Genomic DNA, 24,525 nt, shown 5'->3' on the forward strand with positions numbered 1-24,525 from the left:
AATGTAAGGTTAAGGAGTGGTTTCACGGAATGTGGCTGGAGATTTTCCATTGACCTTGCTTTTTTGTCCAGGATTAGCCTTCATCTTTGTACATGAAAACATCTACATAATGTCTAAGGACAGTAATGGGGTAAACCTACTTCTCCATCAAAAGCCTTATTAGTGCATAAGTCAAATTAGCTTTTGAATTTCCTGTCTTTTTTGGCTTCAGACATACGCTAATATTTCACTAAAATAATATTCATAAAAAAACTTTTAAGAATCAGTGCGTATGAATCATTAATAAATCAATTGTTTTTCTCTGTCCTACAGCTGTCTCACTTGCTCTGGCTTTGAATGGAGTCTTCACAAACACTATCAAGTTGATAGTTGGCAGGTAAATAAATAATGCAATACACTAACACTCAAACACTGTTTGGGAAAAGGTTTGATTATATGTCAAGCAGAGTACTGTACCTTATCTTGATTGATTGCATAACATTCAGTTATGCTGGGTGTCAGCATTAACTAAACTAACTAAATGCCTTTTTCGTATGTTTGTCACGACTTCTGCGGAGAGGTCCTTGTTCGGGGCGGTGTCACCGGTCTTCTAGCCATCGCCGATCCATTTTTCATGTTCCATTTGTTTTTCGCACACACCTGGTTTCAATTAACTAATTACATGTTGTATATTTTCCCTCTATTTCCCCCCATGTCCTTGTCTGGAATTGTTTATTTGTAAGTACTCGTGCTATGTGTTACTGGTGCGCTACGTGTTTTGTACCCATGTGTTTGTTGTTTTGTATGCTAAAACGGCTCCAGCTACTCACCAAGTTCTGCTCTGCGTTTGACTTCACTGCCACCAGTTTACGCACCCCTTACAGTATTGAAAGTTAACTTCAGTTGGCATAAGCAATAACAAACCACTTTCTCTTCAGGATCCGACCCTTATTTTCAATTTTTGCCTAAAATTACAAAACCGAATCTAACTGCCTAAAGCTCAGGACCTGAAGCAAGGATAATGCATATTCTTGATACAATTTGAAAGGAAACAGTTTGTGGAAATGTGAAATTAATGTAGGAGAATATCACACATTAAATCTCGGTAAAATATAAAAATGCACATTTTTTTTATCTTTGAAATGCAAGGGAAAGGTCACAATGTACTAATCAAGGTTAGGTGCAGTGTATGTGCAACGTTTTAGACTGATTCAATTAACTATTGCAATTCTGTTCAAAATGTTGTATCAATACTGCCCAAATGTGCCTAATTGGTTTATTAATATTCTTTCACAGTAAAAGCTACTGTAAATTGGACAGTGCAGTTAGATTAACAAGAATTTAAGCTTTCTTCCCATATCAGATACTGTATGTCTATGTCCTGGGAAATGTTCTTGTTATTTACAACATCATGTTAATCACATTAGCCTACATTAGCGCAACCGGCCCGTGGAGTGGGGTGGTTGGGGTGGGGGCACCGATCCCGAAGAGGTTATTAATTAAGAGAGCGATTGATTTAAGTGTATTTTTTCCATTCTCTACAGGCCCAGGCCAGACTACTATCAGCGCTGTTTCCCAGATGGACAGGTGAATATTAAGATGCTGTGCACCGGAGAACCAGACCTAGTGTCAGAGGGACGCAAGAGTTTCCCCAGCAGCCACTCCTCCTGTGAGTACCAGTCAGTCACTAGCCACAACACTGAAACCTCTAAAATTAAGGGCCCCATATTTGATTTTTAAATTCAATTCAGTCTGGTATGAGAACAGTAGCCCCATCCTGCAAAATCAGAGTATCTGCCGAAAGCTGAGTATCTTGGCTATTAATCTGTGTCTTAAATTCTTTGGTGTGACTTACGAGCATATGGGGCATAAAAATGTATAACTAGATTCCGGTTAGCATTGCACAGCATAAATGAAATAAACCCAGAATAGGTTGATTTCACAACGAAAGCCGGGACTCCACAGATCATGAGGATGTCTTATTTGCCTGCCTGTAACCTACCATAATTGATCACCAGCCCCGAAAGTTAAAATTTTTATTTTACACGTTTTCACCAAACGGCAAACATCTTACAAGGTAAGCTTAGATTTAGTCTATGTTTGAGCTATAGCTACATGGGGGAAGAAAATGAATCCTTAGCTTGGTAGGAACAAATCACAATGTTCCTATTGCAATGTTATCTGATTATGTATAACATGATGAAAACGTCCCGTGATCACACCTGACAGCACTTACTAAAACATCTGCCAATTTCTAGTTGTTAGGTCTATCAATACCATTATTTCTGATGTTGTTCACATGTTGTGGAAGCCATCTGATGTGTTTCCAGCTCTAGGCATCAATAATTCACAATAATTCACTTACAGCTTGTCAATTGAAAGATTACTTTCAAAATAAAAAAACTAAAAAAATGGTTATTTTGTGTGTGTTTGATCGTGTGTGTTCCGAACTATGTACCTCCTATCTTCTGATCATTTCTTCCTAATTTCCCAGATGTCTTCTTTCCAAATATACCACGTTTCGGAATGTCAGAATCATGTGAATAGCAATTACTTTTAGGTATTTATTTTTAGCTGGAAATCAACATTTTGACATTACATTTAAGTTAATCAGTATGTTTTAGGGATCAGCTTGAGCCAGTCGAGTCAGACGATTATTGTCATGCAAAATACTAAGGGTCTCGCGGTAATTGAATACACGTTTATCTTCTCCAGTTGTCAACGCATATACATGCCGCTGATACAGGTCTTTGCAACATATACATTTTAAAAAGTCTAAATAGATCAATTTAATACACCATCACAATAAATCCACTATGTATTTTAGGCAGGTCTAAAGAAACACAATATGAAGAAAATCTATTTAAAAAAATAACAGAATATGAGGTGGCCTACATTCTGTTTTCTGGCTATGTGCCATGCCATAGGCTGTAGGCTTGTTCATTTAGATATGGCTATTTTTTATTGATTTTTTATTTTAAAAAATGTAACCTTCTATTTAACTAGGCAAATCAATTAAGAACCAATTCTTATTTACACGGTACCATCGCAATTGTTGAGGTATGATGTTTTTACACAGCTGCAACTTCATTTGGTTGCTATAAGACTATGCTGTCTTTGCTTTTGATGAATTCTCCCCACTGAAAAACTTGATGCAGAATTTTGCTGGATATATTTCCTTATATTCACTGTCTGGACATGTTGTGGATAAGACAATCACTGTGATACTTTTTTCACATGGTACTTCACTACAACCATCAGAGGTTGCATGTTCAAACTCTGACATCAGTCTTATAACAACAAAAAATTATTGTACCTAAGAAGTTTTCAAAAGGAATCCCTGAGATAGTATTCAGTCTAGTATTCAGTCATCACTTAAAGGCCATACACATTATACACTTCATCTCTTTACCATAAAACTGGCCAAAATGGTATTGGTTGTAGTGAAATTTTAGTGACAAGCCAGTCACAGGCCATGCTGCAGCAGGAGACTGTAGTTGATGTTGTTTATGTGGACTCTTCCCTATGTGAATTAAAAAAAAATATATATAATACAATTCCTGTTAAAATAATAACATAGCTATGACTAAATGTCTACTTGTTCATTGTTTGTATTTTGATATAGTATAATGCAACTGAATTGAACACTATAGGTAATATTAATACGAATTTGCATCAGGCCACTTCTGGTAGGATTCTGACACTACACCAGCAGTGTACTGATTGTACTGGGATGACAGGTAACCTAGTGGTTAGAGTGTTTGGCCAGTAACCAAAAGGTTGCTGGATTGAATCCCAAGCTGACATGGTAAAATTACGTTCTGTCCCCTGAATAAGGCAGTTAACCCACTGTTCCCTGGTAGGCTGTCATTGTAAATAATAATTTGTTCTTAACTGACTAGCCTAGTTACATAATTATTTTGTAAAAATCTGGGCAGTCATTAAATATATTGAGCTGAGCCCGGCATCCGGTCTCTGGCTGATTTAAATCAGGTCCGGCAAACCGGAATAGGGCCGCGATTGGGCCGAGTCCACTTTGCTAGCTGGGCCCCTATGGGCTCTGGTCAAAAGAAGTGCACTATAGGAAATAGGGTGCCATTGTTGGCATTGATCCTAACTAGAAGCATTCACAGGATTATTAGATAATTGGGGAGGAAAAAACCTTCCATTTCATTAGGCTTTCATTAGACATACCCAACTCGCTAATGACCATCAAGTTGCCAATGGCCTGCTCCTCAGGGCTCTATTGTTCATCTAACCACTCTGACATCAATACAAATTCAATCGAAAATCACATCAAACACATCATCAAAACAGTATCTTGCTTTTAAAACTTACGTCACTGTGATTGATCAATTTGAAGAAAGACGTTCAACAACAGGTTGAAATTGATTGGAAGCCATGGTCATTGTGGATGCATATGGATAAGCCTAATACAACAAAATTTATAGCACTTTCTAAGGTGATGATTGATTCAAAACACCCATAATGGAGATTAAAACTTGATTAAAATAAGGATTGTGCCGTTATACAATACATAGCTTCCCGCTTTATTACATATGGCAGAATAAAAATAAAAGGATTTAAGATGTCTTTGGTACATAATTGGTCTATTCTATACTCCAAAATTAAACACATTCTAGTAATCACTTTTGAGTGTGGACTGTATTATTATGAGTATTGGATGGACTGGTTACCTTATCCTACGTTCCAAACTTTATATCCAACTTCTTTGAAGTCGAGACAGACAGGGCAGACATTTTCAACACTGAGACCGCGGCCCCAGTGTCCAGCAAAAATTGAATTGTATGTTTATTTACTAAAATGTCAATAAGGGGGTTTTGGGTAGACAAAGGTGGTCCATTTTAGCATATTACAGGTTCCTTCTGTTCTTCATTGTTTTCTTCATTAGGTTCTTATTCTGTTTCTGCCTCATTCTATGGTTGGTAGCACACTCGTCCACATCCTCTTCCAAATGGGTTGTTCGCCTGCACACCCACAGGCGGGGACGGCCACTCTCCTTGGACTTTTCCTGATCCAGGACAGTGCCTTGAAAGATGCCCTGCCTTCCCACAGTTGTAATAGCTCCAGTCTCTCCCTCAGTCAGCTCCAGGGTCCACTCCAGGACAGTGTCTTGAAAGATGCACTACCTTCCCACAGTTGTAGCAACTCCAGTCTCTCACTCTGTCAGCTCCAGCAGCTGTCACCATTTTCTCGATGTCCTTTTCCTCCTCCAGAAAAGAAGTCCAGCTGTACCTTCTTTAGTGTCTTTCCATCCTTACTTTCATTTCCTTCAACTGTCTTTCCGCATGAGTGATATATGGCTTTACATCAGACAGTGGTTTTGTTTCCCATGCAAATACAAGTTGTTGTTTTACAGCTGTCTTCAGAGCTTGTCTCTTCTTTTTCTCCTTCTCCTTTCTCCTCTCTCTTCTCTGGTTCCACTTGCTTAAGCATCTTACAGATTTATCTTTTGCATTTTCTGCTTTCTCTCTCCCACTTTCTGAAATCGTCCCACTTCACTTTTCTTGTGTTTTCTTTCAAGTTGGCCTCTCACAGACTCACCTACCATTTTTTTCGCTATTACACTACACAACCCTTTTGGTTTCTAGCAAAGATCCCTCATCCTACTCTTACTATTTCCCTTTTCCATACTCAAAAACGTCCTGCTTAAAACGTCATCCCACACTCACACAACTCTCACACCGGGGCTAAACCCCTGTTCAGTTAATTAGTCAAACACACAATACTCTCATTCACTTAGTACTATTCCCAAACACACTCAGTAATCCCCTGTATTACTTGTTGTTACCTCCTATGCATACATATGTGTCTTCTGTGGTAACTCTATAGTCTCCATAGTCACCATAGTCTCCACTGAGCATCAATAGTCCCAATAGCATCCCTAGTCCCTATAGTTATAGCATCTATTGTCCCTACAGCATCTATAGTCCCTCAGCATCTACAGTCCCTCTGAATCCATAGTATAATAGTTTATATAGTTATGGTCTCCATACACTCTATAGTCTTGCTGCTTCTTCTAAATAAATGTCAAAAATAGCACCTCATGCTATTACCAGACCACGTAGACACGTCTCATATAAATGCCTACAGACAACTGTCAGTGGGGTCTCTCCTTCCCTCACTCTAGCCTTCTCCTAAGACTAGTTCTAGCCTTCTTCTAGATCTTTTTGTTCAATTTTATTGGTTTTACAATTTTTAATTTATTATTATACAAATTAATTTAACCTCTTAAGGCTACTTATTGATATTCAGTAGCCGTTTCACTCAGAGGTTTACAGATCAGGTATCTTCCCCCAGGCAGCTCACAGTAAAATAATAATCTGAGCGGTTCCACATCGTCTTTGGTCAGACAGGAATTTCCCTTTTGCATGCCTTCACACGGAATGCACCATCGGTGTTCCCTCACAGAACTTCACTGGGATGCTCCACAAGTGGAATCCCTGATACCTTCGTGACGCCAAGATTCTAGAGGAAATTCAACACCAAGGACACCTGAAGTCAATATTAAATGAATCACTATTTTGTCAGCAAGCTGAAAGGTTCCAACAAGCGTGATGCACTATAGTGAACGTCTGTCAGCAGCTCTCTCTGTGTGTTCCCTTCAGTTCTCTTATATACTGCTTACACAGAAATATTTGCATGACTTATATTACTCATCATTAACGTTGGATCCTGCATGTGACTGACCAATACCTCACAAAGGCTTCCTCTCTCCAAGTTGAGACTTTAAAACTGAGATACCTCGGTTCTAAAGCAACATTCTGGGCGTACTGCCAAGTTGCTTATCAGTGATGTTGAGAATTCCTCCATACACGATCAGTCAGTCACCTGCATGAACCATCTAAGTGGTTATTAAGAAAGGTAGCATCGATTTGAGACACAAAGCATTGATTTGAAACACAAACAGAAAACATTTCCCTCAGTACTTTACACCCTACAGAAAAGACAGTGGTGGAGGTGTTGCTGTCAATATTCAGAACCACATTCCTGTAAAGATTAGAGATTATCTTGTGTTAAATACTGTTCAAGTAATATCTCTACAAGTTCATCTGCCTCACCTAAAGCCCATAATTCTGGGAAGCTCAATCAATCAAATTTATTTTATATAGCCCTTCGTACATCAGCTGATATCTCAAAGTGCTGTACAGAAACCCAGCCTAAAACCCCAAACAGCAAGCAATGCAGGTGAAGAAGCACGGTGGCTAGGAAAAACTCCCTAGAAAGGCCAAAACCTAGGAAGAAACCTAGAGAGGAACCAGGCTATGTGGGGTGGCCAGTCCTCTTCTGGCTGTGCCGGGTGGAGATTATAACAAAACATGGTCAAGATGTTCAAATGTTCATAAATGACCAGCATGGTCGAATAATAATAAGGCAGAATAGTTGAAACTGGAGCAGCAGCACAGTCAGGTGGACTGGGGACAGCAAGGAGTCATCATGTCAGGTATTCCTGGGGCATGGTCCTAGGGCTCAGGTCCTCCGAGAGAGGGAAAGAAAGAGAGAATTAGAGAGAGCATATGTGGGATGGCCAGTCCTCTTCTGGCTGTGCCGGGTGGAGATTATAACAGAACATGGCCAAGATGTTCAAATGTTCATAAATGATCAGCATGGTCGAATAATAATAAGGCAGAACAGTTGAAACTGGAGCTGCTATAGATCCCCAAGTGCTAACAGTCAGTATCTGTATAATGTGTAAAATGCTTGAACATTTATGTGATATCAACAGAGAGGTATAATTTCTGAGGATTTAAATATTGACTTCCATCAAGCTGCCCACTCAAGAAAAAGCTTCAGACTGTTACCAGTGCCTGTACCCTGGTTCAGGTTATCAGTCAATCTACCAGGGTAGTTGCAAACAGCACAGGAATTAAATCATCAACATGTATTGATCATATATGTACTAAAATGCTGCAGAAATCCATTGGATGTAGTGAACACAATATAAACTTAGCGAAAAGAGAAACGTCTTCTCACTGTCAACTGTGTTTATTTTCAGCAAACTTCACGTGTAAATATTTGTATGAACATAACAAGATTCAACAACTGAGACATAAACTGAACAAGTTCCACAGACGTGACAAACAGAAATTGAATAATGTGTCCCAGAACAAAGGGGGGTTGGGGGGGTAAAAATCAAAAGTAACAGTCAGTATCTGGTGTTGCCACCAGCTGCATTAAGTACTGCAGTGCACTCTTCTGGATTGCACCAGATTTGCCAGTTCAAGCTGTGAGATGTTACCCCACTCTTCCACCAAGGCACCTGCAAGTTCCCGGATATTTACAGGGAGGGGGGAATGGCCCTAGCCCTCACCCGACAATCCAACAGGTCCCAGATGTGCTCAATTGAGATCCAGGCTCATCGCTGGCCATGGAAGAACGCTGACTTCCTGTCTTGCAGGAAACCACTCACAGAACGAGCAGTATGGCTGGTGGCATTGTCATGCTGTGGAGGGTCATGTCTGGATGAGCCTGCAGGAAGGGTACCACATGAGGGAGGAGGATGTCTTCCCTGTAACGCACAGCATTGAGATGGCCTGCAATGACAACAAGCTCAGTCCGATGATGCTGTGACACACTGCCCCAGACCATGACGGACCATCCACCTCCAAATCGATCCCCTCCAGAGTACAGTGTAATGCTCATTCCTACAACCCCTCAGTCCAGCTTCTCTCTTTCTATTGCAGACAGTCTGAGCACTGATGGATTGTGCATTCCTGGTGTAACTCAGGCAGTTGTTGTTGCCATCCTGTCCCGCAGGTGTGATGTTCGGCTGTAACAATCCTGTATAGGTGTTATTACACATGGTCTGCCACTGCGAGAACGATCAGCTGTCCGTCTTGTCTCCTTTTAGCGCTGTCTTAGGCGTCTCACAGTACAGATATTGCAATTTATTACCCTGGCTACATTTGCAGTCCTCATGCCTCCTTGCAGCATGCCTAAGGTACGTTCACACAGATGAGCAGGGACCCTGGGGATCTTTATGTTGGTGTTATCCAGAGTCAGTAGAAAGGCCTCTTTAGAGTCTTACATTTTCATAACTGTGGCCTACCGTCTGTAAACTGTTAGTGTCTTAACGACCGTTCCACAGGTGTATAGTCATTAACCTCTCTGGGATATGTGGGACGCTAGCGCCAAATTAAAATAAATTACTATAAAAATCAAACTTTCATTAAATCACACATGCAAGATAGCAAATTAAAGCTATACTTGTTGTGAATCCAGCCAACATGTCAGATTTGAAAAAGGTTTTTCGGCTAAAGCAAACGATACTATTATCTGAGGAAAGCACCACAGTAAACAGAGATAAACCATATTTCAACCCTGTGGACGCAGAAATAAAAATATAATTCATACCTTAAGTGGCCTCTCCAACATAATCCAGGTAGAATCAGGAATTCCCCAGGGCAGCTATCCAGGCCCCTTACTTTTTAAAATCATTACTAACTGTTAGGTGACCTAAACTGGGATATGCTTAACACCCCGGCAGTCCTACAATCTAAGCTAGATGCCCTCAATCTCACACAAATCATCAAGGAACCCACCAGGTACAACCCTAACTCTGTAAACAAGGGCACCCTCATAGACGTCATCCTGACCAACTGGCCCTCCAAATACACCTCCGCTGTCTTCAATTTCAGCGATCACTGCCTCATTGCCTGTATCCGCCACGGAGCCGCAGTCAAACGACCACCCCTCATAACTGTCAAACGCTCCCTAAAACACTTCTGTGAGCAGGCCTTTCTAATCGACCTGGCACGGGTATCCTGGAAGGACATTGACCTCATCCCGTCAGTTGAGGATGCCTGGTCATTCTTTAAAAGTAACTTCCTCACCATTTTAGATAAGCATGCTCCGTTCAAAAAATGCAGAACTAAGAACAGATACAGCCCTTGGTTCACTCCAGACCTGACTGCTCTCGACCAGCACAAAAACATCCTGTGGCGGACTGCAATAGCATCGAATAGTCCCCGTGATATGCAACTGTTCAGGGAAGTCAGGAACCAATACACGCAGTCAGTCAGGAAAGCTAAGGCCAGCTTCTTCAGGCAGAAGTTTGCATCCTGTAGCTCCAACTCCAAAAAGTTCTGGGACACTGTGAAGTCCATGGAGAACAAGAGCGCCTCCTCCCAGCTGCCCACTGCACTGAGGCTAGGTAACACGGTCACCACGATAAATCCATGATTATCGAAAACTTCAATAAGCATTTCTCAACGGCTGGACATGCCTTCCGCCTGGCTACTCCAACCTCGGCCAACAGCTCCGCCCCCCCCCCCCCCCCGCAGCTCCTCGCCCAAGCCTCTCCAGGTTCTCCTTTACCCAAATCCAGATAGCAGATGTTCTGAAAGAGCTGCAAAACCTGGACCCGTACAAATCAGCTGGGCTTGACAATCTGGACCCTCTATTTCTGAAACTATCCGCCGCCATTGTCGCAACCCCTATTACCAGCCTGTTCAACCTCTCTTTCATATCGTCTGAGATCCCCAAGGATTGGAAAGCTGCCGCAGTCATCCCCCTCTTCAAAGGGGGAGACACCCTGGACCCAAACTGTTACAGACCTATATCCATCCTGCCCTGCCTATCTAAGGTCTTCGAAAGCCAAGTCAACAAACAGGTCACTGACCATCTAGAATCCCACCGTACCTTCTCCGCTGTGCAATCTGGTTACCGAGCCGGTCACGGGTGCACCTCAGCCACACTCAAGGTACTAAACGATATCATAACCGCCATCGATAAAAGACAGTACTGTGCAGCCGTCTTCATCGACCTTGCCAAGGCTTTCGACTCTGTCAATCACCATATTCGTATCGGCAGACTCAGTAGCCTCGGTTTTTCGGATGACTGCCTTGCCTGGATCACCAATTACTTTGCAGACAGAGTTCAGTGTGTCAAATCGGAGGGCATGCTGTCCGGTCCTCTGGCAGTCTCTATGGGGGTGCCACAGGGTTAAATTCTCGGGCCGACTCTTTTCTCTGTATATATCAATGATGTTGCTCTTGCTGCGGGCGATTCCCTGATCCACCTCTACGCAGACGACAACTTTCTATATACTTTCGGCCCGTCATTGGACACTGTGCTATCTAACCTCCAAACGAGCTTCAATGCCATACAACACTCCTTCCGCGGCCTCCAACTGCTCTTAAACGCTAGTAAAACCAAATGCATGCTTTTCAACCGATCGCTGCCTGCACCCGCATGCCCAACTAGCATCACCACCCTGGATGGTTCCGACCTTGAATATGTGGACATCTCTAAGTACCTAGGTGTCTGGCTAGACTGCAAACTCTCCTTCCAGACTCATATCAAACATCTCCAATCGAAAATCAAATCAAGAGTCGGCTTTCTATTCCGCAACAAAGCCTCCTTCACTCACGCCGCCAAGCTAACCCTAGTAAAACTGACTATCCTACCGATCCTCGACTTCGGCGATGTCATCTACAAAATAGCTTCGAACACTCTACTCAGCAAACTGGATGCAGTCTATCACAGTGCCATCCGTTTTGTCACTAAAGCACCTTATACCACCCACCACTGCGACTTGTATGCTCTAGTCGGCTGGCCTTCGCTACATATTCGTCGCCAGACCCACTGGCTCCAGGTCATCTACAAGTCCTTGCTAGGTAAAGCTCCGCCTTATCTCAGTTCACTGGTCACAATGGCAACACCCATCCGTAGCACTCGCTCCAGCAGGTGTATCTCACTGATCATCCCTAAAGCCAACACCTCATTTGGCCGCCTTTCGTTCCAGTACTCTGTTGCCTGTGACTGGAACGAACTGCAAAAATCGCTGAAGTTGGAGACTTTTATCTCCCTCACCAACTTCAAACATCAGCTATCTGAGCAGCTAACCGATCGCTGCAGCTGTACATAGTCTATTGGTAAATAGCCCACCCATTTTCACCTACCTCATTCCCATACTGTTTTTATTTATTTACTTTTCTGCTCTTTTGCACACCAATATCTCTACCTGTACATGACCATCTGATCATTTATCACTCCAGTGTTAATCTGCAAAATTGTAATTATTCGCCTACCTCCTCATGCCTTTTGCACACATTGTATATAGACTCCCCCTTTTTTTCTACTGTGTTATTGACTTGTTTATTGTTTACTCCATGTGTGACTCTGTGTTGTTGTCTATTCACACTGCTATGCTTTATCTTGGCCAGGTCGCAGTTGCAAATGAGAACTTGTTCTCAACTAGCCTACCTGGTTAAATAAAGGTGAAATAAAAAAGCAACATGTCTCTGGCATTGAGTAAAGCCTATGTATGGGGATGACCCACCACTATACACGTAAGCTATTACAGCAACTGAAATGACTGCTGCAGTTAGTTTCAGAATGAGTGGCAAAGGAATAAAATATTTAAACATCTAACAGTGCTGTATTTGGGACATATCATTCACTCAACCCTAAACCCCAACTAAATCTTGTAATAAATAATGTGGAAATTGAGCATGTTGAGATGACTAAACTGCTTGGAGTAACCCTGGATTGTAAACTGTCATTGTAAAAATATATTGACACAACAGTAGCTAAAATAGCGACAAGTCTGTCCATAATAAAGAGCTGTTCTACTCTCTTAACAGCACCTATCAACAAGGCAGGCCCTCTACAGGCTCTAGTTTTGTCGCGCCTGGACTACTGTTCGCCGACAGAGATGGCCGCCTCGCTTCGCGTTCCTAGGAAACTATGCAGTTTTTTGTTTTTTTACGTGTTATTTCTTACATTAGTACCCCAGGTCATCTTAGGTTTCATTACATACAGTCGAAAAGAACTACTGAATATAAGATCAGCATCAACTCACCATCAGTACGACCAAGAATATGTTTTTCGCGACGCAGATCCTGTGTTCTGCCTTACAAACAGGACAACGGAGTGGATCCTATGCAGCGACCCAAAAAAACGACTCCGAAAGAGAGGGAAACGAGGCGGTCTTCTGGTCAGACTCCGGAGACGGGCACAGCGCGCACCACTCCCTAGCATTCTTCTTGCCAATGTCCAGTCTCTTGACAACAAGGTTGATGAAATCCGAGCAAGGGTAGCATTCCAGAGGGACATCAGAGACTGTAACGTCCTTTGCTTCACTGAAACATGGCTCACTGGAGAGACGCTATCCGAAGCGGTGCAGCCAACGGGTTTCTCCACACATCGCGCTGACAGAAACAAACATCTTTCTGGGAAGAAGAGGGGCGGGGGCGTATGCCTCATGGCCAACGTGACATGGTGTGATGAAAGAAACATACAGGAACTCAAATCCTTCTGTTCACCTGATTTAGAATTCCTCACAATCAAATGTAGACCGCATTATCTACCAAGAGAATTCTCTTCGATTATAATCACAGCCGTATATATCCCCCCCCAAGCAGACACATCGATGGCTCTGAACGAACTTTATTTAACTCTTTGCAAACTGGAAACAATTTATCCGGAGGCTGCATTCATTGTAGCTGGGGATTTTAACAAGGCTAATCTGAAAACAAGACTCCCCAAATTTTATCAGCATATCGATTGCGCAACCAGGGGAGGAAAGACCTTGGATCATTGTTACTCTAACTTCCGCGACGCATATAAGGCCCTGCCCCGCCCCCCTTTCGGAAAAGCTGACCACGACTCCATTTTGTTGATCCCTGCCTACAGACAGAAACTAAAACAAGAGGCTCCCACGCTGAGGTCTGTCCAACGCTGGTCCGACCAAGCTGACTCCACACTCCAAGACTGCTTCCATCACGTGGACTGGGAGATGTTTCGTATTGCGTCAGATAACAACATTGACGAATACGCTGATTCGGTGTGCGAGTTCATTAGAACTTGCGTTGAAGATGTCGTTCCCATAGCAACGATTAAAACATTCCCTAACCAGAAACCGTGGATTGATGGCAGCATTCGTGTGAAACTGAAAGCGCGAACCACTGCTTCTAATCAGGGCAAGGTGTCTGGTAACATGACCGAATACAAACAGTGCAGCTATTCCCTCCGCAAGGCTATCAAACAAGCTAAGCGCCAGTACAGAGACAAAGTAGAATCTCAATTCAACGGCTCAGACACAAGAGGCATGTGGCAGGGTCTACAGTCAATCACGGACTACAGGAAGAAATCCAGCCCAGTCACGGACCAGGATGTCTTGCTCCCAGGCAGACTAAATAACTTTTTTGCCCGCTTTGAGGACAATACAGTGCCACTGACACGGCCTGCAACGAAAACATGCGGTCTCTCCTTCACTGCAGCCGAGGTGAGTAAGACATTTAAACGTGTTAACCCTCGCAAGGCTGCAGGCCCAGACGGCATCCCCAGCCGCGCCCTCAGAGCATGCGCAGACCAGCTGGCCGGTGTGTTTACGGACATATTCAATCAATCCCTATACCAGTCTGCTGTTCCCACATGCTTCAAGAGGGCCACCATTGTTCCTGTTCCCAAGAAAGCTAAGGTAACTGAGCTAAACGACTACCGCCCCGTAGCACTCACATCCGTCATCATGAAGTGCTTTGAGAGACTAGTCAAGGACCATATCACCTCCACCCTACCTGACACCCTAGACCCACTCCAATTTGCTTACCGCCCAAATAGGTCCACAGACGATGCAATCTCAACCACACTGCCCTAACCCATCTGGACAAGAGGAATACCTATGTGAGAATGCTGTTCATCGACTACAGCTCGGCATTCAACACCATAGTACCCTCCAAGCTCGTCATCAAGCTCGAGACCCTGGGTCTCGACCCCGCCCTGTGCAACTGGGTACTCGACTTCCTGACGGGCCGCCCCCAGGTGGTGAGGGTAGGCAACAACATCTCCTCCCCGCTGATCCTCAACACTGGGGCCCCACAAGGGTGCGTTCTGAGCCCTCTCCTGTACTCCCTGTTCACCCACGACTGCGTGGCCACGCACGCCTCCAACTCAATCATCAAGTTTGCGGACGACACAACAGTGGTAGGCTTGATTACCAACAACGATGAGACGGCCTACAGGGAGGAGGTGAGGGCCCTCGGAGTGTGGTGTCAGGAAAATAACCTCACACTCAACGGCAACAAAACTAAGGAGATGATTGTGGACTTCAGGAAACAGCAGAGGGAACACCCCCCTATCCACATCGATGGAACAGTAGTGGAGAGGGTAGCAAGTTTTAAGTTCCTCGGCATACACATCACAGACAAACTGAATTGGTCCACTCACACAGACAGCATCGTGAAGAAGGCGCAGCAGCGCCTCTTCAACCTCAGGAGGCTGAAGAAATTCGGCTTGTCACCAAAAGCACTCACAAACTTCTACAGATGCACAATCGAGAGCATCCTGGCGGGCTGTATCACCGCCTGGTATGGCAACTGCACCGCCCTCAACCGTAAGGCTCTCCAGAGGGTAGTGAGGTCTGCAAAACGCATCACCGGGGGCAAACTACCTGCCCTCCAGGACACCTACACCACCCGATGTCACAGGAAGGCCATAAAGATCATCAAGGATATCAACCACCCGAGCCACTGCCTGTTCACCCCGCTATCATCCAGAAGGCGAGGTCAGTACAGGTGCATCAAAGCTGGGACCGAGAGACTGAAAAACAGCTTCTATCTCAAGGCCATCAGACTGTTAAACAGCCACCACTAACACTGAGTGGCTGCTGCCAACACACTGACACTGACTCAACTCCAGCCACTTTAATAATGGGAATTGATGGGAAATGACGTAAATATATCACTAGCCACTTTAAACAATGCTACCTTATATAAATGTTACTTACCCTACATTATTCATCTCATATGCATACGTATATACTGTACTCTATATCATCGACGGTATCCTTATGTAATACATGTATCACTAGCCACTTTATACTATACTATGCCACTTTGTTTACATACTCATCTCATTTGTACATACTGTACTCGATACCATCTACTGTATCTTGCCTATGCTGCTCTGTACCATCACTCATTCATATATCCTTATGTACATATTCTTTATCCCCTTACACTGTGTACAAGACAGTAGTTTTGGAATTGTTAGTTAGATTACTTGTTATTACTGCATTGTCGGAACTAGAAGCACACGCATTTCGCTACACTCGCACTATCATCTGCTAACCATGTGTATGTGACAAATAAAATTTGATTTGATTTGATTTGATTTGTTCAGTCATGTGGTCAGGTGCCACAAAGAGGGACTTAGGATAATTGGAATTGGCCCAGAACAGGGCAAGCACGGCTGGCCCTTGGATGTACACTTAGAGCAAACATATGCATGGCTCAAAATAGAGGGGAGATTGACTTCATCACATCTTGTATTTGTGAGAGGACATCTTGAAAGCACAGAGCTGTCTATTTAAATGACTAGCACACAGCACAGACATCCATGCATACCCCACAAGACATGCCACCAGAGGTCTCTTAACAGTCCCCAAGTCCAGACCAGACTATGGGAGGCGCACAGTACTAAATAGAGCAATGACTACATGGAACTCTATTCCACATCAGGTAACTGATGCAAGCAGTATAATATGATTTAAAAAACATAAAGATACACCTTATTCAATAGCGGGGACTTTGAAGAAACACAAACATAGGCACAGACACATGCATACACACATATGATAACATACACACTACACACACATGGATTTTGTGTTGTCGTGGAATATAGTGTGTTGTGAATTCTGGAATAAATGTAATGTTTTTAAATTGTATAGACTACCGGTCAAAAGTTTTAGAACACCTGCTCATTCAAGGGTATCTCTTTATTTGTACTATTTTCTACACTGTATAATAATAGTGAAGTCATCAAAACACCGAAATTACACATATGGAATCATGTAGTAACCAAAAATAGATTTTATGTTTGAGATTCTTCAAATCGCCACCCCTTGCCCCGATGACAGCTTTGCACACTCTTGGCATTCTTCTCAATCAGCTTCACATGGAATGGTTTTCCAACAATCTTGAAGGAGTTCCCACATTATGCTGAGCATTGTTGGCAGTTTTTTCTTCACTCTGTGGTCCAATTCATACCAAATGATCTCAATTGGGTTGAGGTTGGGTGATTGTGGAGGCCAAGTCATCTGATGCAGCTCTCCATCACGCTCCTTCTTGGTCAAATAGCCCTTACACAACCTGGAGGTGTGTTTTGGGTCATCCTGTTGAAAAACAAATGATAGTTCCACTAAGCCCAAACCAGATGGGATGGAGTATCGCTACCTCATCCTCCATGCTATACGGTGGGTAATACACATGCGGAGATCATCCGTTCACCCACAATGCGTCTCACAAAGCCACGGCGGTTGGAGCCAAATATCTCCATTGGTTGTGTTTCTTGGCCCAAGCACGTCTCTTCTTATTATTGGTGTCCTTTAGTAGTGGTTTCTTTGCAGCAATTCAACCTCGAAGGCCTGATTCACACAGTTTCCTCTGAACAGTTGATGTTGAGATGTGTCTGTTACTAAACTATGTGAAGCATTTTAATTGGGCTGCAATTTCTGAGGTGCAGTTAACTGTAATGAACGTATCCTCTGCAGCAGGGGACATTTTGGGTCTGCCATTCCTTTAGCGGTCCTCATGATAACTAGTTTTATCATAGCAGTTGATGGTTCAACTGTACTTTGAAGAAACTTTCAAAGTTCTTGAAATTTTCCGTATTGACTGACCTTCATGTCATAAAGTAATGATGGACTGTCATTTCTCTTTGTTTATTTTAGCTGTTCTTGCCATAATATGGACTTGATCTTTCACCAAATTAGGGCTATCTTCTGTACACTTCCCCTACCTTATCACAACACAACTGATTGGCTCAAATGCATAAAGAAGGAAAGAAATTCCACAATTGAACTTTTAAGAAAGCACACCTGTTAATTGAAATGCATTCCAAGTGACTACCTCATGAAGCTATTTGAGAGAATGCCAAGCGTTTGCAAAGTTGTCATCAAGGCAAAGGGTGGCAATTTGAAGAATATCAAATATAAAAACACTTTCTTTCATTGCTACATGCAATATGTGTTATTTCATGCCTCGATGCCTTCACTATTATTATACAATGTAGAAAACAGTAAAAATAAAGAAAAATCCTTAAATGAGTAGGTTTTATGAAACACTTATACATTGCACATCATATAAAGCGGGGCCTGCAAGGTTATGATATAATTAAAAGAGGAATACGTTTTTGTCTCTTCCTCTTTCCCCCATCCCTCAGTTGCGTTCTCTGGCTTGGGCTTCACCTCCTTCTATCTGGCTGGGAAGCTGCAGTGCTTCACAGACGGGGGCCGCGGGTGCAGCTGGCGTCTGTGTGCCATGTTGCTGCCTCTCTACAGCGCTTTGATGATCGCCCTGTCCCGCACCTGCGACTACAAACACCACTGGCAAGGTCAGTTATGGCCACATCAAAATAAATCAACAGATATGCCATTTAGGTCTAGGAGTTTTTTCTGACCACATGACTTAATGGCTGTTCAATTCAGCTACCTGTATTATCATACATGCAGAAATGAATTTGGTCTTCACCAGGGTTGCAACATTCTGGTAATTTTCCCCAAATTCCCTGGTTTTCCAGAAATCCTGGTTGGAGGATCCGTGGACCTCCTGCATATTCTTTGTTAATTCTAAGAATCTTTGAACTAGAAAACATTAAAAAAACAATCCCCATGAATGTAGGCCTATATAAAATGTGTATTGTGTGACATCAAAGTCGTATTTATTATAATCCTCCATGTTTCATCTTTTCAGAACACATCGACTTTAGGGATTTTCCTCACTCAGACCGCAACAAATGTGCAAAAGTAGGCAATTAGCGGAAGGGATGGGGGCAACTTCTTGTAGCCCGTAGTGCTCAAGTTTAAAATGTCTGTCAGTCAGTCACTTCTATGAAGTGGAGAACCAGATCTCTGATGTCATGTATAGCATGTTACTGTCCAGCCACTGCATTTCAATTTGGGCACCTATTCAATGACAACATGCTACTTCAACCCTTATATGGGATAACAGCGGCTGCGACTGGAAAGGTTTATGGTCTATATGATGGAGTTCAGACTTCTTTTGAAATGTTTAACCTGTGTGTAGTCTTAACATTCTGTGGCATGGAAAATCGTGGCATGGAAAATCGCCATTCCACTCTGCATCACAGAGACTACAGGTATCCTCACCTTGGGCGGGACCTTATACACACCTGCTAAGATTATTAGCCCTATGTAGGCACGCAGGTCGATCTCAACCATCCTTTTCCAGTTGTCTCCATATTTACAGAAACCCTCCAAATTTGTTATCTCCAGGATTATTTTTTTGATGGCTGTTGTGATGAATGTTAAGGCGATGTCCTGGATATGGGCAACTGCATGTATTGTGGGCCCTGGGGTCATCCTTATGACATTTTTTACTGCCATCCTGCCCTGGTTGTCATATGGTGACAAGGACCATGTTATTTTACTGTTCTTTGACAAAAATGTCTCTCTTTCAGCTTGGGGGATTTCTTCTTCATCATCTGAAGATGATGCATCGTGCTCTGGGTTGTAATTCTTCCCCATCTTCTTGAGATACCTCCTCCTCTTCTAAATCATTGTTAACTTGTTCCTCCTGGACATCTGATAAAATCTGATCTACGACCTGTTTGGCACTGAAACGTGCAATCATGGATTCAGCAATGAGAGAACTGGGGGGACTGTCATCTGCAGCAACTTTATAGCCTCCGACTGCATTCCCCATATAAACAATGCTTTCAAGACATGTTTATTTTGTCAGTGAACTTTAGTCGTGTGGCTTCGTGGAGAGGAGATGCTGTACATGCACAAAAAAGTTTTAGTTTTGTCTGAGTTCAATCACTAGCACAAATAATGTGTGTGTGTGTGTGTGTGTGTTTCTTTGTGGTTTTTGTGGTGTGTAAATGATTTTAATACTACTGCCGGGTCAAAAATGATCCTAGGACAATCTTTGTACCCTGGTGGGGTAACAGCTTTCATGAAAATATGAAGAAAGGCGATGCTTCACTTTTTCTAATGTTGTGGTCATTCCAGGAAAGTCATCAAATGAGTAAAAGTATGTGAGTAAAAGTATAACCATTTCTGTATGGACCTCGCTTTGTGCAGGGGCATTGTCATGCTGAAACAGGAAAGGGCCTTCCCCAAACTGTTGCCAACAAGTTGGAAGCACAGAATTGTCTAGAATGTCATTGTATGCTGTAGCGTTAAGACTTCCCTTCACTGGAACGAAGGGGCCTAGCCCGAACCATGAAAAACAGCCACAGACTATCATTCCAACTCCACCAAGTTTTACAGTTGGCACTATGTATTTGTGGCATTCAGAGGGTGAATGGACAAGACAAAAATATTTAACCTTTCTGATCTCCCCATCCCGGATCCGGGATCGTGAATACAGACTCAAGCTCATTACCATAACGCAACGTTAACTATTCATGAAAATCGCAAATGAAATGAAATAAATATGCTAGCTCTCAAGCTTAGCCTTTTGTTAACAACACTGTCATCTCAGATTTTCAAAATATGCTTCTCAACCATTGCAAAACAAGCATTTGTGTAACAGTATTGATGGCTAACGTAGCATTTAGCATTAGCATTCAGCTGGCAACATTTACACAAAAAAACAGAAAAGCATTCAAATAAAATAATTTACCTTTGAAGAACTTTAGATGTTTTCAATGAGGAGACTCTCAGATAGCAAATGTTCAGTTTTTCCTGAAAGATTATTTGTTTAGGACAAATCGCTCCGTTTTCTGCGTCACGTTTAGCTATGAAAAAAACCCTGTATCCAGGATTGTGTAAATCTATCAGCAAGCTCATTAGCATAACACAACGTTAACTATTCATGAAAATCGCAAATGAAATGAAATAAATATGCCATCTCTCAAGCTTAGCCTTTTGTAAACAACACTGTCATCTCAGATTTTCAAAATATGCTTCTCAACCATAGGAAAACAATCATTTGTGTAAAAGTAGCTAGCTAGCGTTAGCATTTAGCGTTAGCATTTAGCGTTAGCATTAGCGTTAGCATCCAGCACGCAACATTTCAACAAAAACATAAAAGCCTTCAAATAAAATCATTTACCTTTGAAGAACTTCTGATGTTTTCAATGAGGATACTCTCAGTTAGATAGCAGATGCTCAGTTTTTCCAAAAATATTATTTGTGTATTAGAAATAGCTCCGTTTTATACATCACATTTGGCTACCAAAAAAAATCCGAAAATTCAGTCCTCAAAACGCGAACTTTTTTCCAAATTAACTCCATAATATCGACTGAAAACATGGCAAACGTTGTTTAGAATCAATCATCAAGGTGTTTTTCACATATCTCTTCATTGATACATCGTTCTTGGACACATGGTTTCTCCCCTATATCAAATGGAAAAGTACGAGCAGCTGGCAATTGCGCACCGAATTCCACGCAGGACACCAGGCGGACACTTGGAAAATGTAGTCTCTTATGGTCAATCTTCCAATGATATGCCTACAAATACGTCACAATGCTGCTAAGACCTTGGGCGAACGACAGAAAGTGTAGGCTCATTCCTTGCGCAATCACAGCCATATAAGGAGACAATGGAAAACAGAGCTTCAGAAATTCTGCTAATTCCTGGTTGATGCATCATCTTGGTTTCGCCTGTAGAATGAGTTCTGGGGCACTTACAGACAAAATCTTTGCAGATTCTGAAACTTCAGAGTGTTTTCTTTCCAAAACTGTCAAGAATATGCATAGTCGAGCATCTTTTCGTGACAAAATATTGCGCTTAAAACGGGAACGTTTTTTATCCAAAAATGAAATAGCGCCCCTAGAGATCTAACAGGTTAAGTACCTTTTAAAGGGCTATGGTATTAGGCACACCATTTTAGGTGTGTCAAGAACAGCAACGCTACTGGGCTTTTCACACTCAACAAGAATGTATCAAGAATGGTCCACTATCCAAAGGACATCCAGCCAACGTGACACAATTGTGGGAAGCATTAAAGTCAACATGGGCCAGCATCCCTGTGGAACTCTTTCGACACCTTAAAGAGTCCATGCCATGACAAATGGAGGCAGTTCTGAGGACAAAAGGGGGTGCAACACAATATTAAGGTGTTCCTAATGTTTTGTACACTGTGTATACATTTTATTGGTCACATACACATGGTTAGCAGATGTTAATGCGAGTGTAGCAGCATGCTTGTGCTTCTAGTTCCGACCATGCAGTAATATCTAACAAGTAATCTAACAATTTTTCAACAACTGCCTGTTACACAAGTTTAAACGAATGAATAAGAATATGCAAATATGTATGAGCGATGGCCGAACGGCATAGGCAAAGATGCAGTAGATGGTATATAGAGTACAGTATATACATATGATATGAATAATGTAGGGTGTGTAAACATTATATAAAGTGGCATTGTTTAAAGTAACTAGTGATACATTTATTACATCCAATTTTTTATTATTAAAGTGGCTACAGAATTGAATCAGTATGTTGGCAGCAGCCACTCAATGTTAGTGATGGCTGTTTAAACAGTCTGATGGTCTTGAGATAGAAGTTGTTTTTCAGTCTCTCGGTCCCAGCTTTGATGCACCTGTACTGACCTCGCCTTCTGGATGATAGCGGGGTGAACAGGCAGTGGCTCGGGTGGTTTTGTCCTTGATGATATTTTTGGCCTTCCTGTGACATTGGGTGGTGAAGGTGGGCAGGTAGTTTGCGCCCTGTGATGAGTTGTGCAGACCTCACTACCCTCTGGAGATCCTTAAGGTTGTGGGCCGGAGCAGTTGCCGTACCAGGTGGTGATACACCTCGACAGGATGCTCTCGATTGTGCACCTGTAAAAGTTTATGAGTGTTTATTGTTGTGCCTTCTTCACCATGCTGTCTGTGTGGGTGGACCATTTCAGTTTGTCGGTGATGTGTACGCCTAGGAACTTAAACTTTCCACCTTCTCAACTACTGTCCCGTCGATGTGGACAGGGGGGTGCTCCCTCTGCTGTTTCCTGAAGTCCACGATCATCTCATTTGTTTTGTTGATGTTGAGTGTGAGGTTATTTTCCTGACACCACACTCCGAGGGCCCTCATCTCCTCCCTGTAGGCCATCTCATCGTTGTTGGTAATCAAGCCTACCACTGTAGTGTCATCTGCAAACTTGATGATTGAGTTGGAGGCGTGCATGGCCACGCAGTCATGGGTGAACAGGGAGTACAGGAAAGGGCTGAGAACACACCCTAGTGGGGCCCCAGTGTTGAGGATCAGCGGGGTGGAGATGTTGTTTCCTACCCTCACCACCGGGGGCATCCCGTCAGAAAGTCCAGGACCCAGTTGCACAGGGCGGGGTTGAGACCCAGGGTCTCGAGCTTAATGACAAGTTTGGAGGGTGTTAAATGCTGTAGTCGATGAACAGCGTTCTTACATAGGTATTCCTCTTGTCCAGATGGGTTAGGGCAGTGTGATTGCGTAGTCTGTGGACCTATTGGGGCGGTAAGCTAATTCATTTCCTCCAGCAGGACAGATGAATGTTTCCAAAATCTTTGAGTCTAGTTCAGCCGGTCCAACTACTGCACAAGCTAGTCATTCTCTCTACAACACTTTTGCCTTTTTTTTCAGATCATTGATCATGAGAAGGCAATGATTTAGCATGTTATAGGGTTGTGGTCACTGTGAGGTGACATGTTCTCAGCTATGGTGACAAAGTGACAGATATGGTTTGTCCAAACCAGGGACATGTTGAGACTCAGCCAGCACCAGTAATGAAGTCAACACAATGTCAGACCAACATCAGCCCAATATTAGCCCAACGTTCACAAGACCTGAAACAAATTGTTACCCTGCACCAATCCAACATGTTATTCTCACAGAGAAAACTCAAACCCTTCCACTTGTTTTTCCTATCTGTCTACCAGCAAGACTCTAGGAATACCTCCCTGAAGTCTGTTTTTGAGCATTTGCAAATGTGTTTCACCTCCATGACCATGCCACCACCGTTTTATCTAGCTACTGATAAACTAAATTATCTGACATTTCTAATATAGCCTGCCCCAGCAGTGACGTCAGCCCAACATTCACGAAAGCTGTACGGCCTAGTGCAGTCAAAAACATGATTTTCCCGTGTTTTATATATATTTCCATACTTTGAGGTTGGAATTATACTGTGAAATTGTGAAAATTATGATAATGCCCTTTTAGTGCTGTTTGAAAAGACTGCCTGTTTTCTGCCTGTTTTGGTGGGATGGAGTTTTGATTTTCCTGCTTGAGAAAAATGCTCTTTGCTAAGAAGCTGTTTTTGTTTATATTTGACCATTTTATTTAAAAAACAATCAACATAAGGTACTTACTGAGAAATTATTTGATATTGAGAAAAAAACAGCTGCATTGGACCTTGAAACAAACTGCTCCCAGCACCTATCTAGACCAAACTCAAAGGCTGACCTTTCCTCTTCTTTTCATATCTGTCTACCTGCAATACCTCTCTGAAGTCTGTTGTTGGGCTGTAACTAATTCAACATGAGTGTACCACCATTTTTCTTAGCTATTTATAATCTAAATTAGCTGACATTTCCAATATCACCAATAATGAAGTAACATATCAATA

General features: G+C 42.6%; 1 protein-coding gene across 1 annotated transcript in view; it reads left to right on the forward strand.

The window, feature by feature from the left end:
• Positions 1 to 24,525, forward strand: part of plpp4 (phospholipid phosphatase 4) — a 92,360-nt gene that overhangs the window by 61,494 nt on the left and 6,341 nt on the right. Inside the window, exons 3-5 of the mRNA XM_036945881.2 lie at positions 313 to 376; positions 1,524 to 1,648; positions 18,169 to 18,339. Of these exons, the coding sequence (XP_036801776.1) occupies positions 313 to 376; positions 1,524 to 1,648; positions 18,169 to 18,339 (360 nt within the window). The remainder of the gene's footprint in view (positions 1 to 312; positions 377 to 1,523; positions 1,649 to 18,168; positions 18,340 to 24,525) is intronic.

The sequence above is a fragment of the Oncorhynchus mykiss genome, chromosome 16, assembly GCF_057628025.1.
Source record: "Oncorhynchus mykiss isolate SJ-2025 chromosome 16, ASM5762802v1, whole genome shotgun sequence".
Taxonomy (NCBI): Eukaryota; Metazoa; Chordata; class Actinopteri; order Salmoniformes; family Salmonidae; genus Oncorhynchus; species Oncorhynchus mykiss.